Source organism: Hipposideros armiger, unplaced genomic scaffold (genome assembly GCF_001890085.2).
Source record: "Hipposideros armiger isolate ML-2016 unplaced genomic scaffold, ASM189008v1 scaffold_638, whole genome shotgun sequence".
Classification (NCBI taxonomy): domain Eukaryota; kingdom Metazoa; phylum Chordata; class Mammalia; order Chiroptera; family Hipposideridae; genus Hipposideros; species Hipposideros armiger.
Window position 1 is genome coordinate 331,626 of NW_017731988.1, and position 20,501 is coordinate 352,126.

At 37.3% G+C, this 20,501-nt stretch overlaps 1 protein-coding gene across 4 annotated transcripts in view; it reads left to right on the forward strand.

The window, feature by feature from the left end:
• The window catches only part of FGD4 (FYVE, RhoGEF and PH domain containing 4), a 219,976-nt gene that overhangs the window by 79,730 nt on the left and 119,745 nt on the right, over positions 1–20,501 (forward strand). Inside the window, exon 1 of one of the 4 annotated variants that reach the window (XM_019625683.1) lies at positions 2,838–2,989. The exons of 2 other annotated variants lie outside the window; for them this stretch is intronic. In XM_019625683.1, the coding sequence (XP_019481228.1) occupies positions 2,980–2,989 (10 nt within the window). In that variant the 5' untranslated portion in view covers positions 2,838–2,979. Of the gene's footprint in view, positions 1–2,837; positions 2,990–19,199; positions 19,491–20,501 lie in introns of those variants that run through there. One more of the 4 variants, XM_019625685.1, reaches the window with a different exon arrangement.

A 20,501-nucleotide genomic window follows, 5' to 3' on the forward strand; every position in this document is an offset into this window, starting at 1 on the left:
TTGATATAGGAATAAAAGTGTTTTTTCCTCATCTGCCAAGGCCATTGCAGCTTCTTTCCATAATGGCAATATAGGATATACAGGACAGGAACTGGGCAAAATAGACAGATGGACAGGTAGGGGAAAGAGATAGTAGCAGGAAAAGTATTTTAAATATCCTGTAATTTTTCTTGTTATTTTCTGTTTCTTAGTGACCAGCTTACCAATGGTAGCTTACCATTGCAGAGGAAGTGTGGTTTTGCAAAGACCTTAAAGCAGAATTCTATTTCTGGCTCAAAGTGACCTTGAGGAAGTGACACATTTACTCCTCTCATTCTCCTAACCAATAAGTAAGTTAAAACCGAGTATTGCTCTGGTGGACTATAAGATATTCTAAAATGATCCTACGATTTTAGTTTATGTGTAGAAGTATTTGTTTACAAGTAGATTAAATTCAAAGTTTTGCGGAATTCAGTTATGAAAACAGTCATATGATGGAGAAAGAGGAAGTTTACTTTACCAGACATGAACAGTTTTAGATTTTGAGTTTGGGGGTTAAAAACAAGAAGACTCAGGCATAGGGCAAACGTTTTTCTCTTTCCATCCGGTTAAGAATTTTGAGACAACTTTAGGAGAATAAGCAGACATTTTACATTTTAGAGATCTGGTTTTGAAGTTGTGACTCTGCCGCTTACTCTCTGGGGAAGTTGACTTTAGTTTTCAGTTTCACCATCCATGAAATGGAGCTAATAACACCTTTTTGTTAGAGTTGTGATGAGAAGAGCACATAATAAGTTCAGCATACAGCTATAATTACTGATAATAATATTAATTTTATTGAGACATGGAATAAAATGATGGTGGTGTTAGAATCAGATAAATAGTTTTGTTTACTCTCCTCTTAGGAAGACTTATTTTTGGCCACATTATAATTTTTTTTAGGGGGTACTAATTTTAGCTTTATAACAAATTGGTTAATATAATGGTTCCTAAAGCCATTTTCAAATTTAGCTAACCTTGAGTATGACTAAATTTATCAAAATCACTTCATTTAAAGCCAACAAGAATAAATCTGTTTTTATAAAATCTAGCAGACCAAAATATGTTGCGAACTAAAAAAGTAAAAGCACACATATGAGAGAAATGTTATTTTAGTACAAGCCCTGTAGTATATTTCTATAGCTGTATCCGCACAATATCTGAATAAACTGTGAAAAGGTTACTTATAAAGATATGTAAAATATCTACAACATACAATGTCAAATTATCAGAAAATATTTCATATGAACTTTCTTTATCTTTGCCTACCAAACTGCTAAAATATTGAAAAAGAGGTCAAGAACCAGAGCCAACATACTCATTAGGATGCTCCCAGACCCGCTTGTATACTGTGGTAGCGTGGGGGCGGTTTGTTTTAGCCAATAGCTCACTGGCATATGGCCAGTTTTACATTTCCTGCTACTCCTCTGAGCTAGAGAGAGGGAACCAAAAGTGCTGACAGTCCTCATTTGACTCCATCACTCATGGCTGAGCACATACACCAACACTTCCTGTATGAACCTACCCTGACTCTGCAGGGGACACCGCAGCCCTCAGCTGACCTGGGTGATGATGGTGGCTGGGATTGGTGAAGGTTGGACAGCATTAGCTCCCAATTGGAGGCCACCACATTATACGAACATGCTATGTTTCTTTACTTTCATTATGTAAAGATCAGCCTTAAAGCTTGTAATAACATTCATTGACAGCAAGTGATTGTTGCAGGCAGGTTACTAGCGCTCAAAATCACCACCTGTGAAAGTATTAAGCTGGATTGACCGCATGTTTAAGAAAGAGCTGATTTAGAAATATAATGCCATGGAAATTGTACTGAAAAAAATCAGAAGATTTGAAATGTACATAGCTTGTCTTCCTAACGTCAATATGGCTATGTCTTATCCTACCTTAACACTCTTGGCCTCAGTTTTCTTATCCATACAATGGGAGGGTTTCTAAGACTTAGTGATTTTAGAGTGTGTTTCGCAAGTAGTTTCCCTCATGCTTCCACTTGATTTGTAAGCTACATTAAATGTTTGTTTAAGTTTACCATCAAAATTTCCTCAAGTACTTTAGGATGGCATACTATTTTCAGTTTGTTGTTCTTTCAGAAACTCAGTAATTGGAAGAAATGATATTGCAAAGTTGAATAGAGTCCAGGTATGATATAGTTTGATTTGACTAGAACATCTGTCTATACATCCCATTAAAGGGAAATTAGAATTTGAATTATATAATCAATCATTCAATCCACGTGATGATAAACCTTTAGGTGTTTTGAGAAGTCTATGTTATATGATATATTAACTAAAACATAGATTTCAATCCATAGTTTTCTCTTGTAATCAGGGCAAGGATGAGAAATTTGGTCATGGGTGCCTTTCCTCCTTTAAAATCTTGATGTGTTTTTATGAAAAAGTTATTTGGGATAGCTAAAGGACCTATGAAGGAAATAGGGACCCATTTGCTTTGGGGGAGATGGAGAACTTAAACATGGCTTTATTATGTAGTCTTTCTTAGGACTTTCTAATGACCATGAAAAAAAAAATTTCCCAAGACCCTTTAACACCTAAATTTGAAGGATAGTTTGTTTTAAATCTAAAGGCTGTAAATACAGTAAAATACTCTAAATACAGTAATCACATGTATTATAGTCGGCCCCATCTCCCCATTCTACCACAGTATTCTAGAGCTCTCTCACCACATTTTGAAAGACCTACATGGGATTTTGAAATGCATTACTTGCGTAGTTCTTTGAGGCTCCATCACTGCTAGAAATAGTTATGAAACCTCACTCTGCACTTCCCATTAGTTAGTTCTTTACCATGTCGAACAGAAGCCGTGTGCGTGATAGCTAAATAAAGAATGCCTATAGATTTTACCCAAATCATTCCTCCATGAGCAGGAAATAATGATTAATCAGAAGAGTAAAAGGCACCGCTGGATGTTTGAAAGGAATCCTTTATGGGGGGCTGTAAGTATTGTTATTTTTGCAATTTCCATTTCTGAAATATCTCAGGGTAAAAACATTTGAAATTTTTGTGTGTGTAAACTATATGAGTAGATGAAGTAACTGGTATTTGTCTTTTTGTTCACTACTAAATGATAAGTAATTCGGATAATTATTGAAAAGTTATCATGGCTCTTGTTTAGAATGGTTTTATGATTTTAGCACACAGTACTTTTTAGTACTTTTTCTTATTTTCATGGTCCACGTACTATTTGCTTGAGGTAATGGTTGTTCCCTGTGGATTCATAGTACAGCCTTGTTTCCTGACAGTAGAGAAGGCGAGCTATCCTTTAAGTGCAATCACTGTTGACCCTACTTATGTGAGACTTTATATTACAGCCTCTCTCCTCTTATTTCTAATTTCTATTTCTCTTCCTTTTTTTCCGTTACTAACATATAAGATCTATACTTCAGCCAGTTTCTTAGAGCTTATTTTTGCACTTAATGTTTTCTCAATCACCAATTATTCAGGGATAAAATTTTCTCTACTTCTAAAACTGTAGCAAGGTACATTGGTAATGCACAAGTTTCAGGATTTCTTGAAATTACATATGATTTATTAGAATGTGAAGTCTAGTTGACTAGATCCTTCTATCATTGTGCCTTTCATGTTCTTGTGATCTTTTATATTTAACTAAAAAAAAACGTTTTAGGTGAATGTCTTTGTTCAGAAAAACATTTTTAAATATAAATTTTTGTTGGTTAGTAAAGGAGAAAGAAATGAAACATCCAGGTAAAGCTGCTGGTAACATTTTGATGTGGTTTTTTTCTCTTTGTATCTATCTGTTGTTTTGCTTGTTGTACATGGATAATGTAGATGGATTTTTAAAAGTCATGCTTTCCGTCTCTCCCACATAACATTAAATTATTTCATGTTACTAAAAACATAATAGCTATATAATATTCTGTTACAAAGTAGTGCTTTATTTTAGTTAACATGTCCTCTCTTGTTAGATAGTTAAAATTTTTCAAGATTTTGGATTATAAATAACTGAGAACACCACCATTTTTAAAGACTGTCTTGCAAGGTGCCTTGGGGAAAAATCCCACTTTATTCTTTATTTAAGATTCTAATAATAGCCTGACCTAAGAATTTTAAGGACAAATATTGAATTAGGATTTTAAGGAAATCTGTTGGGTGCCATGCTTGTTTACATTTATGGATCTCACGTTTTAAAAAAGTTTTTACTTCTATGTGGCAGACAGCCTACGTAATACCTTTTTCAAATGTGGATTACATTGCTTTCTTCATAGAGACAAACTGGCGTGGGATCTGGAGAACTTTTGCAAATAGGTGAAACATTAAGGGAAACAGCAGGAGGACTTACCTAACTAAGGCAGGTGCTTCTATGCCAAAGGCCTCGTGTGAATGGAAAACTAGATCCATTCATACAAGATGAACCCAGCATGGGCTGTGAAGATACTGGTGCTTGAATAACACAAATTCACAAGGCTTTGGCCAAAGTTTTTCTTTGTTGCACTTGGTTAGAAGTGGCCTGAGATTCTCCCAATAATTTAGTTACAGAAGAAAGAAAAAGTTTGTTGTTCCAAATTCCCATTGTTTAGAGCCCCTTTGTCACAGACTTGCACTAAGATCTAACACTGACCTTTCTTGTGGAATGAATGGAACTGAGTTGAGAGTACTCTGAGTCTTCTATTTAAAACTTTAAAGGCAAGACGATAAATTTTAATGGAGGAGAAATAGCTAGGGTAATACACAATCAAAATATGGATGTTTCGAATCTTCTTCTTCAAATAATTATTTTGGATCAGAAAATTTGATTTCAAGATGTCAGGAATTTATTTCTTTGCCCTGCCTCTGTCTTCCCCCCGCTAGTTTAGATGGTAATACAGTTAATGTCCTGACTTTTCTTTATAAAAGAGTAAAATTTTATTGACTATGTGTTATACTTAGAAATAATAATTTCTCCTAATTTTTATTGTAACTTTAAAATTGAGGATTTGGTTCCTACTAAATGTCAGACACACACACACACACACACATATTTTACATTAAAAAAAGTCAAAGTGGAATTTATTACAGGACCTACATGTGTTATTCTCTAATGACAAGTAAGAATAGATTTATTTATCAGGCTGAAGGAGACTCAGAATTAGGCCAAAAACTGCAGTACTACTAGGGTTTGTTTTTTCCCCCCTATTTCCTTTCTTTTGTATCTCAGGCCTCCCCACCTTCATATACTGCTCTGCAGAGCACGATACAGTGCACATAGCATTCTGAGGATCAGCTTTGTAACTGAACCAACTGTACATCTGTCCAGCACTTACACACTTCTTGGCATTTCTCCTGCCCATATGTTTAATCTTTCCAATTCATTTGATCCTCTGGCATTAGAATGGACAGCTGCAGTTGCATATGGGGTTCATAGAGTAGCTGAATAATAAAATGCCATGACCTGATTCTTGGATAGTTTTACTGATAACTGAGTTGGCAACTCAGAAATGCTATGTATTTATTTGGCAGGTCAGGTGGAACATTACCTTTATTTTATAGGAAAGGTGTTTATATATAAAAGGGATTGGTAATTGATCCTAAATGATGTAAGTTACATTTCCTAAATCCTAGTCTTACTGTTTATTGAGCACCTATTAGACACAGTGCTTTGTGTTATACGTACATTATATCTAATCCTTAGAATAATTTTGTAAGAGAGGTGATATGATCCTATTTTTCACATGGAGAAAGCAGATTCAATGAAGTTATATACTCATATCTACATAGTTAGTCTTACATGGTAAATAACAGAATTGGAATTCAAGCTGAAAATCATCTATTACAAAAGCTTGTGGCCTATCCATTACACATTGTAACAGTAATTTTGTTGTTGTCATGAATAGTATTTTAATTCCATTTTGCTGTTGGTGGACATTGACTATTATGATGAAACATTGTACGTGTCTTGGTAGAATTATTGAGTCATGGGGTATGCATATGTTCAGCTTTAGGAGATGTTGCCTAGGTTTTCCATAATGGTTTTGGTGTGTGTGAATATTCTAGTTGTTCCACTTCCTTGCTAATACTTCCTGTTGGTTTTACAAACTTTTAGCCATGTGGCAGATGTCTAGTGATACCATTTTGTGATTTTAATTTGCACATCTCTGATGATTAATGACTTTTGTATGCTTATTGGAGATCTTCTTTTGTGAAGTGCCCAATCAAATCTTTTGCCCATTATTAAAAAAAATTGGATTGGATTTTTGTTTGAGTTCTTTATATATTCCGGGTCTAGTCTTTTGTCCTAATTTTGAATTACAACTTTTTTTTAATCTCCTGTAAGTCTTCCTTTCTTATACTTAGTGATGTCCTTTGAATACTGATGTCCGATTTCAGTCTTTCCTTTAAAGTTAGGTCTCTGTGTTCTTTTTAAAAAACCTTTGCCTATCTGAAGTTCATAAAGATGCTTTCCTGTAGTATTTCTAGAAGCTTTATTGTTTCACCTTTGACATTTAGGTCTATGACCCATCTGAAATTAGTTTTAATGAAAGATGTGAGGTAGGGATCAAGATTCAGGTTTTTTTTGTGTCATGTGGATATCTATTGGGTTGTCGGAAAAGTCATGATGCATTTTGCAATGAAAAACATAGGAAAAAATACGTCATGACTTTTCTGACAACCCAATAGTTTATATTAGAAAGAAAATAAGTTTTAGAATCAGTGATCTGAGCTTCTGCTTGAGGAGTTTAGAAAAAGAGCAAATTAAACCAAAGATAAGTAGGAAAAAAAAATAATGTAAAAGTGAAAAATATACAATGGAGAACAGGCAGAATAAAAGAGACAAAAATTTGTTTCCTTGAAAAGTTTAATAAAATTGATATTTCCCTATCAAGACGGAAGCTGAATGTGAGAAGACTGTTCCAACATCAGGATTCTTACAGACATTAAAAAGATAATAAGTGATTATTATGAATAACTTTATGTTAATTCTACAACTTAGATAACATAGACAAACTCCTTTCAAAGACAAACTAAATAAAACAAAACAAACCCTGAAAAAATAGAGATTTGAATAGCCTTACTAAAGGAATTGAATTTCAATGTAAAATCTTCTAACAAAGAATGCCAAGATGCTGCTGTCCCAGGAACCACACTTTCTGAGAACCACTGTGTTAGGCTGTAAGGTCCATGAGGGCAAGGAATAACTTTCAAAGCTCTTTTTGTGATCTGCAGGTGACATAACATTCTTGGTAAATGTTAAATAGAATTGAATTGAATGATGGACATGGAATTAAGTAGAGAGTTTCACTTCCCTTTAGAAATCTAACAATTTTTTACCTTCTTTCTTTGCTAAGGAACCTTTGATTTTTCTCTCTGATTCCTTGCAAAAAATGTATATACCCTATTGAAATAAGAGTGCTTTAATTCATTGTGTTTATGAAATTATATGTGATTAGGACTGCCTCAAGGTTTCCTTGGTGAACATCTAAAGCATGTTGGGTGTAAGTATGGGCTGTATTGTTTCACGGCATGCTACTTTAACCTAAAATCATTAATCCTAATTTCTTGTATGAGTTAAACCAGAAATAACATCTATCTTTCTAGCAATGGCAATTTGTTTTTTGTGTTTTTTTTTTGATGGCAGGGCAATATGTGTGTGTGTGTGTACAGTCTATTGAACACTGTTGTCTGATTGTAAAGAAAGACCTAAATTGTAGCATCCCAATTATTTCTTAAAATTCAAGAGTTTGATCCAGCATTTAGCTAACAGTTGAAAATCCTCTAAAGTGAACAGCATTTAGGAGGCTATTGGAAAGCCTTCTTAGAAAGTCAGACAGTAATTCTGAACAGTGAAGAGCTCAACCTGCAGGAGAAAACTGTACATCAGCTGAAATTAAAGAAGTCTCTTTTGAGTCATGTTACAAGTCTTTTGGGGCAGAGAGTTTTGCTTATTTAAAGAAACTTGAGATAAACGTACAGATATTTATTGGGCCATTATAGAAGTTATGTTCCTGAGTGTAGCCAACCCCTATAAAATAAGTTAAGTAGCTTAATTACATATCAAAGTCTTCTCTTAAACCCCAACTACCCTGACATGATTAAGAAAAAAATTGAAGCAAACTCTTCTTTTGAAATGATTTCAGAAAATTTTTTACCGTGTACAATGTTCAGAAAAATCCCAAATCCTGATATGTGTTATACAAAAGCTTTTAAGGGAATGCATTAAAATGCTAATCACGATTATGCTTTTTATAGGTGCTTTTATAGGTGATGTTAATTTTCCACTATTTCAGTAATTTGTAAAAACATGTTACTTTTTTGTCATTTAGTTATTTTTATTGTTTAATGGAAATATTTGGAAAAGTTAAAGAGAATAAAGCAGAAATTTTTCTCAGTGAGCTTAGCAGTTATAATTAGTTGCACCTCACATTTTAAATATATTTAGAAATATGTTCAACAGAGCATATATCTGAAATTGCTATAGTTTTTAATAAAAGAATAAAGCAGGATGTATAATATATTGCTTTTGAAAAAATAAAATTTTTGTGACCTATCCATGTGTACAGGTAAATGAATGTTCAGAAAATAATCTGGAACAAGTGCCCCAAGATATTAATAGGGGTTATGGCTGAGTGATGAGAGTAAGGTGCATTAATTATCTTTTTGCTTATTCTCTTGAAAAATTTTTTGCAATGAATATGCATTTCTAACTTATAAAGTTTTTTTGTTTTGTTTTTTAAGCATGTATGGGAGTGAGCATTTCTTCTAGCTCTGACAAAGGTGTACAGCTGGTGCTGCCCTAAGCACAAGCAGCCCTGCTCTCCTCTGACAGACAGTGAAGGTGGAGACGCACAGGATATAGTTGAGTGCTTATTGACGGACTGGCTGTAACAGACTCCCAGGTCAGCTGACTCTGCTTGTACTTTCAAGAGGAAAACTCCATGGTGTGAGCTCATTGGAATAATATTGGGATTTAAATGACTGCCAGGTTTAGGTCATGAGGGTAAAGTCTCATAGGTCATAGCCAGGGAAAATGGAGCTCTAGCATCATTGTGGTCATTGTCCAGCCACCCTGGAGAGCAAGGAAATAGGGAACTGCAAAAAGAAGATTAAAATTTTTTTTTTCATTTGATTTACAGCCTTGCTATGTGGACCTCTCTTTATGAGTATAGAGAATCGGTGAGCTCTGTAGGGTCCTTCATTATCTCCTGGGCTGCCAAGCATCTTCCCTTTGAACTCTACTCTGTTGTTCTGGAGAAACTGTGGTATCTTGATAAGTAAAGTTCATTAGTCCTTGGACATAAGCTTCCTGCCTACTGGTTCTTTGAGACTAGAGAGCACACTCGCTGCTTGACTTATTTCAGAACTCGTCACCCACATGCACTCCCAGTCGCTCAGATGTGTCTATGACCTGGTCCCATGGTCACTTCCTGGGTCAGTTGTAGTGGGGTAGCCCAGACTTAGCATCGTCTTCATTCATTCTCTGCCATTTTTTACTCGTTTGTTCTTTCAGCCTCTGTAATAGGCAACCACTGGACACTGGGGATTCCTTGGTTAACAAAACAAAGCCCCTGTCCTCATGGAGTTGGCCTTCGAGGGTGGAAGCCAGAAAGTAAAATGAGTGAAAAAGAAACATGTACTCTAATGTTGGGCAGTGATAAGTGCTAACAAACAACAACAAACAGATCGAGGCACTGGGATGGATAGAAAGGAACAGAGGTGAGGTTGGGAGGAAGGAAAGACCTAGCTGAGGAAGTGGCATCTAAGTGCAGACTTGCAGGACGTGTGTTATGGAAGCAAGAGGAACATCTGGGTGAAAATGTTCTAGGCAGAGGGAGCGGCAAGTGTAAAAACCTGAAACAGGAATGGGACTTGGCAGGGAGCTATTTAAATTCCTTCAATGCTGTTACCTGCACTAGCTCATAGGGGATGATAAGGTTTTTCCTTTTACCCCCTTCCAACCATATACTCAGTAAGATATTATTTAACTTGTTTTCTTATAAAGATTAAAAGCTTCTAGTCAGTCACCCGGGTCCCGTGTTTGAATTGATGACTTCATATTTTGCCAATGAATTGCTATGTAACATCTAAACCCATTTACTTGTGGTTTGTTTTATGAACATTTATGGCTCTTACCTGATTGATTGGATGTGATGGAGGAGGGAGAAGGTGGAGAAAGGGATGAAGAAAGGGGTTGCTGAAGAGAGTCCTGTAGAAAGAACCAGGAGAGTTGGTCATGAGGGACCCCGGAGGAAAGTATGTCAAGAAAGAGAATGAGGTCAGCTCTGTCAGACGCACTCAGAGAAGCCTGGGGATACAAGAACTGAACAGTGAACTGTGGATTCGGCAGTTAGAATGTCCCTGCTGGTCTTGGTGGAAGCACTGTCAGATGTGTGTTGGTCTGGCGGAGGTGGGCTGAGGAGTTAAGAGGTGAGGAAGTAGAGGTAGTGATTGTAGAGTTCCCATCTTTTGAGAAGCATGAATGAGACGGAAAGGAACAAGGTTAGACAACTTAACAAGGATATGAATGGAGCCAAGTATGTTTATGTGTTTGTTTTTGTTTTGAAAGAGACTTCATGGCTTTTTTCTGCAATAGGAAGTCATCCTCTGTTATTCTTGGCTCACAGAGTGAACGGTTGTTTACCCTTGCCCCCTTTTAAACGTGTTTAAAATTTTGTACAGCTGTAGCTTGCCAGGCATTCAGAGAGAGTTCACCTAATGTGATCTCACATGTTTTTGAGAGAAAGGTGCCCAATTTGTTATGCCTGTTTCTTAGATCAAAGCTTAGTGGTTGTAGCAGAGAACTCATCCCACGAATAAGTTGTGGGGCAAGAATTTTTATCAGTATATCCTATTCCAGCCCAGAGCTTGGGACTCTGTATTTATAGCATTAATTAACCATGATTTGCCCCATGTTCAACCAGTTCTCCTCTGGTTACCTTAGAAAAGATTCCAAAGCATTTAGATATAATTTACAGGGCTGAGTGAGAAGCTTTTCAGAACACCCCTGTATTTCCCCCCTGCACACACACCTGAGCACTCTCATATATACACACACCATCCAGCCCACATACACCCTGTCAAACACACACCTCAAGCTCGGACACCTTCAAATGTTTCCAGTTGGATACACCTCAATCCTAGCCCCAAAGGACACTTGCCCACAAAGCTTGGCTACTCTCTTTTCAATACTTTCTTTCCTCTTTATGGGATTTGGACTTGGAATAGAAAGGTAAAAGTTAGGTTAGAGAGAATTGATTTTATAAGGCTAGACTAGAAGCCATAAATAAATCCCTAGGTTTCAACAATAAGGGTTCCATTGATCATTATATTGCTTTCTCTCCTCGCAGGGGAAACCCTGTAGAACTTAAGCTAAACAGTTTTTTGTAAATTTGGTCTAAAGCAACAGTTGTTTACATGCTTTGGTCCTTCTGGATACTTTTTTTTTTTTTAAGATTTTTATTGGGGAATTGGGGGAAGGGGAACAGACAAGTTGCTGTCCTTTTGTTCTTCAGTCTAGTTGTGGAGGACGTTGCTTCACTGACCCAAGTTGGCACCATCATTGTGCTCTTCCCGGGTGAGACAGATCAGTCGCTGGCCCCTGGACGGCCGCTCACGGCGGCTGCTGGCTACACACAGTAGTATGTGGCAACCCACGCTGTTGCCGGCGACTCACGGCAGCCCAGCTCCAGGTTGAGCTGTTGTTCAACATTTTAGCTGTTGAGGGCAGTGTCACTGGCCCTCATATGTGGGATCCGAACGGGGGCCCTCTGGCATCCCAAGCCAGCTCTTAACCAACGCGCCACCTGGCCGCCCATTCTGGATACTTTTTGATCCTTGTAAAAGGATTAGCTGTTGAGCGTTGGGTTTATGAGCACCAAACCTATTATAATTTTCATTCTGGCCTGATCTCAGCCCCTAAAATATGAAAAAGAAGATTCATAATGTTGATATTTTGGTAATTTTTATGGGATGACATATCTGTATGATGTATCTTTGCTGCTTACCTAGTGCGCTATACCTGTATCACTGTTTTAGCTTGTTAGCTCCATTTCCATCCACCCACAAGAGGTAAAAAAGCCTTTGCTCTCAAACATATTACAAACTCATCAAGAGAAAGAAAACAATGTTTCCTTTTTGTGTCTATAGATTTTAGATTGGAACTTTGCAAATTGTAGAATCTCCTAAGTCTTGTTTATAGAACCTTCTTTGTTGTTAATCCTTCTTTCACTTGTCACATCCTCTCACAAATAATTAACATAAGTATATTTACTAATGTAATTAATATATTAGCTTAAATATATACTATATTATACATATGTATTCCCTGAGAGAGTCTTCACTTTCATATATTTTAGAAATTTTCTTGACAGAATAATTTAAACATATAGATTCTAATTTGGATGAGTCACTTCTTGAAAGAATGTGGATAAGAATGAAGAATGTGGAAGGCAGCACATCAGGACCCAGATGCTTGTATAATTTCCTTCCACTTCTGTTTTAGAGTCAATGTTTAGGGTTTGGAAGGAGAGGGAATATTATCCTAATGAAGGCAGCAACAAATAATCTAATGTGAAGAATTGGATCCCATTATTCTCATTTGACTTCCTGTTTTAATTAAAAAATATCCCTGGGGCATTGGTAGACCTGGGTTAGAGTCCTGACAGTTGGACTTTATTGAACAAGGGCTGGTAATATGAGACCCCCTCTACAATGACTTATCCTCCTCAAACACTTGTTTTCTTTGCAGTGTGGTACCTGGGCAGGTCCCAGAAAGGAAAGCTTTTCTCAGAAATGCTAACCATGACAGAGGATTGATGGGCACACTTTTAAAAAATGCTTCCATAAAATCAGGCTAGACTCTACGCCATCACCTTAACCCTTTGCAAACTGGACAAAGTTCTGTTTATTTCAATGTGTTTTCTTTTACGTATAAAGTACTCTGTACCCTGCAAATACGTTTTTGTTCTAAATCATCTTTATAAAATAACTGCAAAAGAAAAAAAGTCTAAAAAAAGCTTGCATAGAATGTTCAGTAAAAATACAAAACTCATGCTAACACACTGAAAATATCTAAGGAAATGTCACCTCTTTACAGGTGTATTTTATGTTTCAGCATCTGTGACTGGTTCACTCTGTTGTTTACTCTGGTGCTTTTTAGGCTTACATGGTAAACCTGATCTCCAATGAGGATAGGTAATTTGAGTCTTTTTCATTGTCACAGACTACAACCCTAACAATTTCCAGTCACTTCATGATATAAACCATTTGTTGAGAAGGAGTTTCAGCAAGAGTAGAAAGAGAATGTGGAAAGAGCAGAGCTGGCAGCCCTGTCACTCAAAGTTCACCCAACACGGGGGTATCTTTGTGCAGGTACAATTGCCGTCTCACCTGGTATTTTAGTAACAGCTGCTCATACCTTTGTCACACCAGATCTAAGGGTTGTACTCAGAAAATTGTAGTATGGCATTTCCTTCTAGGAAATAAATATTTGTTCTTGCGTTTGCTGCTCTTGCCCTTTCTCCTTTTCCTCTGAAACCGGTTAGAATGAGAAAGAACCCTCCGTCCTCTAACATTCATTCTTATTATTTTAGAAGAGGTCTTTGGAGATGATCTAACCTAGCTCCCTCATTTTGTGACTGAGGTGCACAGGACCAGAGAGAGTAAATGGTTTGTCGTGTCATACCGCTGGCTAAGCAGGGACAAGAGTCTGGGATTCTGAATTTCTAATTAGGGAGTCTTTCTATCATTGGCTTCACAAAAACGAAAGTGCTTAAAGACATCATTCCCAAAGTATGTGCCTGGGTGCTCTGGGGCAGCACTGCCAGCTCACAAGGGTGTACCTACAGGGTATTTTGAAGTTTCAAGGGAAACACAGAGATGTCTGTTGAGCACTATGGAAACTATTAGCTCCAGGGGGCTCACAGTTTTAGTATTAGATTGTACTGTATTTCTTTCAGTGATCAGTTTTGCAGAGCTGGGGTTTTGGTGGGTCACTGTGATAACAGGCAAGTACCTGGTGAAAAATTAGCGTGTAATAGGAAATGAGGATGGCGGTGTCTGATATGAGCCTCAGGCATGAGAGGCTGTACAGGGCCTAACAGGCACCCATATCCCATTAGTAAGCAGTGGTAGTGAGTTAAGGATGGAATACATTTTTTCATTTTTCTTGAAATTGTCTTATACTATATTTTCAAGTGGTGCCAAGTTGCTAGGTCAAAAACAGTTAAGTTGTTTATGCCTAACTATTGGGTTGTCGGAAAAGTCATGGCGCATTTTTGCAAAGAAAAATGTAGAAACAATACGTCATGACTTTTCCGACAACCCAATACTTAATAAGTGGAGATCTTTAGGGATTGCTCTTGTCCTGGGGCACCATGAAGAAGTCGCTGGAATGCTAAGGACTCTGTGATTCAAAAAGTTTAGGAACCTCTAACTTAAAATATCTTCTTGTATGAAGCTTCTTACCAAGGAAGGAAAAGAGACAGGCTGAGTAAGGGTGAATGAAACGGGGTGTATTCAGTGGTGAGGGGAGGCAGAACAAAACTCCAAGGTTGTCTGATCACTGCTTAGCCGCACAATGGCTGCTACAGCAGATCCTAGGCAAGGTTGCTGCCTGCTGATTGTTTGAAGAAGATAGACTGTCAGGCTTCTCTGCTTCCAACACCTTTTTATAGGGATTACTGGCTCTTTGTCACGTACCCTGCTGCCTACTTTTGGGGACCCTGGTATTAGGTTCTGGGCAGTGTGGCTTGCAGTGTGACATTGTGGAGACAATGTCAGAGCACCCAGAGGTGTGGAGCTGAAGAGGTCACCACTGCTTTCTTGCCTGTCTTAGATCTGCCATTGTTTTCCTTTCTGAGTAATTTTCATAGATTCAATCTTCTAGAAACTGTGAGCCAGCTTCTTTTTTAGTTTTTATATTGGATCTTGCTAGTTAGTAGATCCACCCACGAACTCAATGGAAGGAACATTGAAAAATATCTGTAGGAGGAATAATATTTTTAGAAAATTATTACTTGACATTAAACATTGTGGCAAATGAGAGAAAAATATCACCAAAATTTCTTTCTCACAACTGATTTTAAATTTTTGAGGTAGGTAACCTAGGCTTTTGTTTGCTAAGAATCCTTTCCTTTTTATGAACACTTGCTCATAGTGAGTGTTCGGGTGTGTTTTCTAAGTAACGTAATGACTTAGACCTAAGCTTTGGTCTCAAATGAGATTCTAGCCTCAGCGATAAGTTATAAGGCAAAGAGCTTAATTTCTGAGTCTCAGTTTCCACATCTAAAAAATAAGGATACTCATATGTACTTCCTAGTCCCTGTGAGACTTAAATAAAATATTTGTAAAGTGCTTATTAGAGTGCCTTGCACATAATAGGACTCAGTAATAGCACGTTATCATTCACATACCATGAACATTTCCCTTTTGCCACATAGTCTTTTTATGACCATAGTTTTAATAACTGCATGATATTCTATCAAGTTGTATGCACTCTTATATGCATAACTATTAATCTATTATTAGATTCTCAGGTTGCCTCTAAATTTGCACTAGAATAAAAAATTCTGCAGCAAACTGTTATTCATTGAGCAGATTTGATAAGTGCTCCCTGTGTTGCCAGGACCTTTGCTTGGCATTGGGAGCACGGACTGCAGAGTGGCACAGTCCTGGCCTTGAGGGCATCACAGTCTGGAAGGGGAGATGTATACAGATAACTCTGGCCTGTGGTAAACGCCATTACCGTCCAAGTTACTGCAAAAATGCAGACAAGAGGAGAAAATGTCAGATGCCACTAGGAAAGCTCAGGGAAGGCAGGAGAGGGCTGTAGGAGATGAGTTAAGTGAGTTAGTGGTGTGGAGGAGAGCAGGTTATTAAGGTTTTTTTAAGCCATCATACAGATTTGGGCTTTTATTCTTAGTGCAATAAAAAAGTTGGCTTTGAGAAGAGAATTGGCATTATCCACTTAGGTTTTACAGCCTGTATGGGGCAAGGGGGAAGCAGAGAGTTTCATTGTTTAATTAAGAAGTTATTAAAGAATCCAGGTGAGAGATGGTGTGGCCTAGGTAGGAGGGATGGAGGTGGTATGAAGTGGCCAGATTGGAAGAAATAGCCCACAACATGAGCTGTAAGGTTAGATGTGAGGTATCCAAGAAAGGGAAGAGTCAACGATGGACTTCTAGGAGTTTAGCCTGAGGGATTGGAAAGGTGGAGTTGGCATTTTGAAAAACAAAGATGGATTTGTGAGGAGCAGGTTTGGAGAGAAAATCAGAAGCTGAGTTTGAGAATATTATGTTTGAGGTATTTATTAAACAGCTAGGTAGATATAGGAGTCTGGAGTTATAAATGAAGGATGTATCAGAATATTCATGGCATAACACATTTTTTTTAAAATTTGGTACAGTTCATGCTTTTAGCCATTACTCCTCTCATATAGAATTTTCTTTGGTATTTTCATCTTTTTTTAAAATCCAAATAAACTTCAGAGTCACTTTGTTAAATTCATTTTTTAAACTACATTGGAAATTTTACTAGAAGACTATGTGTATAAATTTATTAGAAGACTAGAAGTCTTTTGGGTAGACTTGGCATATTTAAAATAGATCTTTGTATCCAGCATCATTTTATGTCTGTCCACTTAGTTTTCCTTTTATTTCTCCCAATAAGAGTTCATTCATTTTCCCCCCACATATATCACACACATTTTTGATAATATTATTTCCAAGTGTCATATACTTTTTGTTACAATTGTTAGTAAACCCTGTTTCATTTGTATTTTAGTAGGTTTTGCTCTTATAAAGAAATTACGTATATTGATACACGAGGTCTGACAATTAAGTCTGAGAACTTGCCACCATGCGCTTACATTGACAGCACTGTAGAAACAGCTCGGTAAGGTTTCATAACCTTGGTATATCAGTGTCTCACAGCTGTGTTTGTGTCGATGCATGGCAGTGTCTTGCTGAATGGTGTTCATTATTGTTGTTGCGTGTTTTTCTGTGCCATCACGAGAATGTCTGAGCTTGAAGTAGAGCAACAAACAAACATTAAATATCTTGTTAAACTTGGCAAGAGTGGAAGTGAAATCAGGGACATATTATTCCAAGCTTATGAGGATAATTCCATGAAGAAAACAGCAGTGTAGAAATGGATTAAACGTTTTTTCTGAGGGGAGAGAACGCGTCACTGATGAAGAGAGGTCAGGGCGGCCAGTAACAAGCAGAACTGACAAAAACATTGTAAAAATTCATTGAATTGTGCGTCAAAATCGCTGGCTGACTGTGAGAAGCATAGCAGAACAAGTACACATTGATAGAGAAACAGCTAGGAAAATCTTAACTGAAAATCTTGGCATGAGAAAGGTGTGTGCAAAAAATGGTCCCGAAGGAGCTCACCAATAAACAAAAGCAAAGGAGAGTCGAAGTTTGCTAAGACCTTTTGGAGAGGCAAGACGATGTTTTGGGCCATGTTATCACTGGTGATGAAACATGGATGTACAAATACGACCCTGAAACAATCAAAGTGCACAATGGAAGTCAGCCCATCCTCCACGACCCAAAAAGTTTCATCAGTCCAAATCAAGGGTCAAAACGATGTTGCTACCTTTTTTTTTTATATCAGAGGGATTATTCATTATAAATTTGTACCAACTGGGCAAATAGTTAACCAAGTTTACTATTTGAAAGTGTTGAAAAGGCTGCGTGAAAAAGTTAGATGAAAACAACCTGAACTTTTCGCCAACAGTTCATGGCTCTTACATCACGACCATGCACCAGTTCACACGGCACTGTCTTTGAGGGAGTTTTTATCCAGTAAACAAATAACTGTATTGGAACACCCTCCCTACTCACCTGATCTGACCCTGATGACTTCTTTCTTTACTGAAGATAAAGGAAATATTAAAAGGAACACATTTTGATGACATTCAGGACATCAGGGGTGATATGATGACAGCTGATGGACATTCCAGAAAAAGAGTTCCAAAATTGCTTTGAAGGGCAGACTAGGCTCTGGTGTTGGTACATAGCTTCCCAAGGGGAGTACCTCAAAGTGATATTCAGCCATGAGGTATGTAGCACTTTTTTCTAGGATGAGTACACCAATAATTGTCAGACCTCATATTTGCCCCCTTTACTAAACTTCTGGTACTATAAATAATATCTGACTTGGTTTCTTTGATTTTTTTCCCCCCAGGAATAGAATCATAACACCTGCAAGTAATAATTTTGTCTTTTTCCTTTCAATATTTGTGTCTTACTTCTGTTCATATCAAGTAAAAGAAATGCTAAATTTAATATATAGGGGGAAACTACAAAGTAAGGAGGCAATTAATACCTAAAAAATCTAGTCACAGCTTACCATATTTGTTTTGTTTTGTTTTCACTTTAGGCTTCTCCTAATTATTTCTTTTCCTTGCCCTTTTAAAAATTCATTTTTGATGGACTTTTTGAGCGCCTAGAGCTTATCTATTTTTGTGCATTATCTCAAATAGTTAATTTTGGTGTGGTGTATTTGGTTTTCATCCATTTCACTCTTCCAAGTGAAATCTTACATTAATCTTACTCTGATTAATCACCATGGATTGGAAGAAAGCTCTTTTCCTGCTGAGTCAGCATTTAACTTTCATGGATGCAAGGGAGGGAAACCCAATATAGAGTACATAACCAAGAGTTTTCAAGTCTATAATTGGGTAAGGCTCTAATGAAAATTTTAACTTCAATAGCTTTCCCACATCCCATCAACAAACACAGTAAAATGAACTTATACAACAAGTTTCTTCCAAAAATTATTATGATTTAAAAAACAATTGTTTCGAAAACTGTTATTTTCAAACTAAGATACTATAGTTTTGTAAATTTGAAAATTATTTTTGTTTTAAAAAATCTAAAAACAAAACCTGTCTCACTTTTGATGTACATTGCATATCAGAAAACAACTTGCTGATCCACCTTAAATTTATATCTAGAATGCTTTATTATAAATTTTCAAGTTAACTTTCCAGTTTTGTTTCCTGTTTGTATTGTGACCGTTCTTGTTGAGTGAACCATGGACACTGTCTGCAATGTTAGTACTTTGTACCATGAAGGGCAGATTTGCTGGGAAGCTTTTAATTGGCCTGCATTGCCTTGTTTAAAGAGCCAAACACCTGCTAGGCAAGCCCTGCACATGTGAGTGGCTATATGTTTCTTCCTTTAGGATTTGCAAGGCTGGCGCACAAAGACAGCGATTGTTACCCAATAAGCAGTAGTCACACACTTCTACCAATCGCCTTAGGAGGGCTGGTTACCATGGAATCCACCATCTGTTCACTCCCCGCCGGAATGTGATTATCCTTGCTGGGCTGGGAACTGGGGAAAGCCGGGGAGCATGTGCTGTGCGAAATGATCTGCAATGGACTGGGTTAATGGGAGGCTAGATTTGGCTCACTGGAAGAACAAATGAAGGGAGTTTTACTGCGACCGTTTGTGACTTCTAACCAAGAGGAATAAATTCAGCTTTTGTATGGTAAGTAACCCTGGTACTATGTGTCCAGTTTGTACTATGTTTGCTGTGGGGTATTATCTCCCATGTGGTTGAAGGAAAGGGAGCTAGAAGCTCTTCTAGAAGAAATCTCCAGCGTTACACACTCCTGTCGTATTGATTTTAAGCAGCTCAGTTATGCCCGTTCAATTACATGTTGATGTTGCAAAAATGAAAGAATTATTATTTAATCATTAAAAAAATTTTTTGTGCCTGTGAAATTGTTTTATGACCCCCTGAAAGTGGCAAAAAAGACAATCATTTTTAGTGGTCTCTCCGAGTGAATTTTACTGATATTCTTTTGAAATACGCCCTTGCCACGTGTTCCATGCCTGTTCTTCAAATAAGAAAATGTCTCAGGTCAGGGACATTTGTAGGTTATGATTTAATTAACGATTGTTCTGGCCCACATGACTGACCTACCATCACTAGCTCATGTTTTGAAATATGATGTTTATGCAGTTTTATTTTGCAATGCTTTTACACAAGTTTCAAGGGCCTAAGCATGTGGAAACAATGTGACAGTGCTTTAACGGCAGACATGCAGGCACCCTGATAAAGGAAGGGGCAAAACTAGGAAGGTCTGCTTCTATTTCAAGGGCTTCCTTTGTTTTCCTGTTTCAACAGCCCCTTCAAATGTGTGGTACATATTGTAAGCAGAGCAGGAGATTTGGGTGCTAACAAATGGATGACTGACATTTTTCTGTGTGGTTAAGAGGTTGGTAGCTCAAACAAGGGACTTCTATGTCCTTTGTAAAGCAGCATTGTATCCCCTTCCCCAAAACTGTGCCCTAAAATATAAAAGTGAAAAACAAAAAGAGTGCTGTCTATACTCTGGATACTTCTTTTGTGTAAGTTTTTCTACCATTTAAACCGCCAGGGCTCTGTGAGTCAAGCTGGGTCTGCCATTTTTATTTGCTATAGGAAGGATTGCAAGGACAGGCTTTGCTTCTGCAGCTTTAGCTCTTCTAATTGTGCTGTTCAGCTGTCATCTTG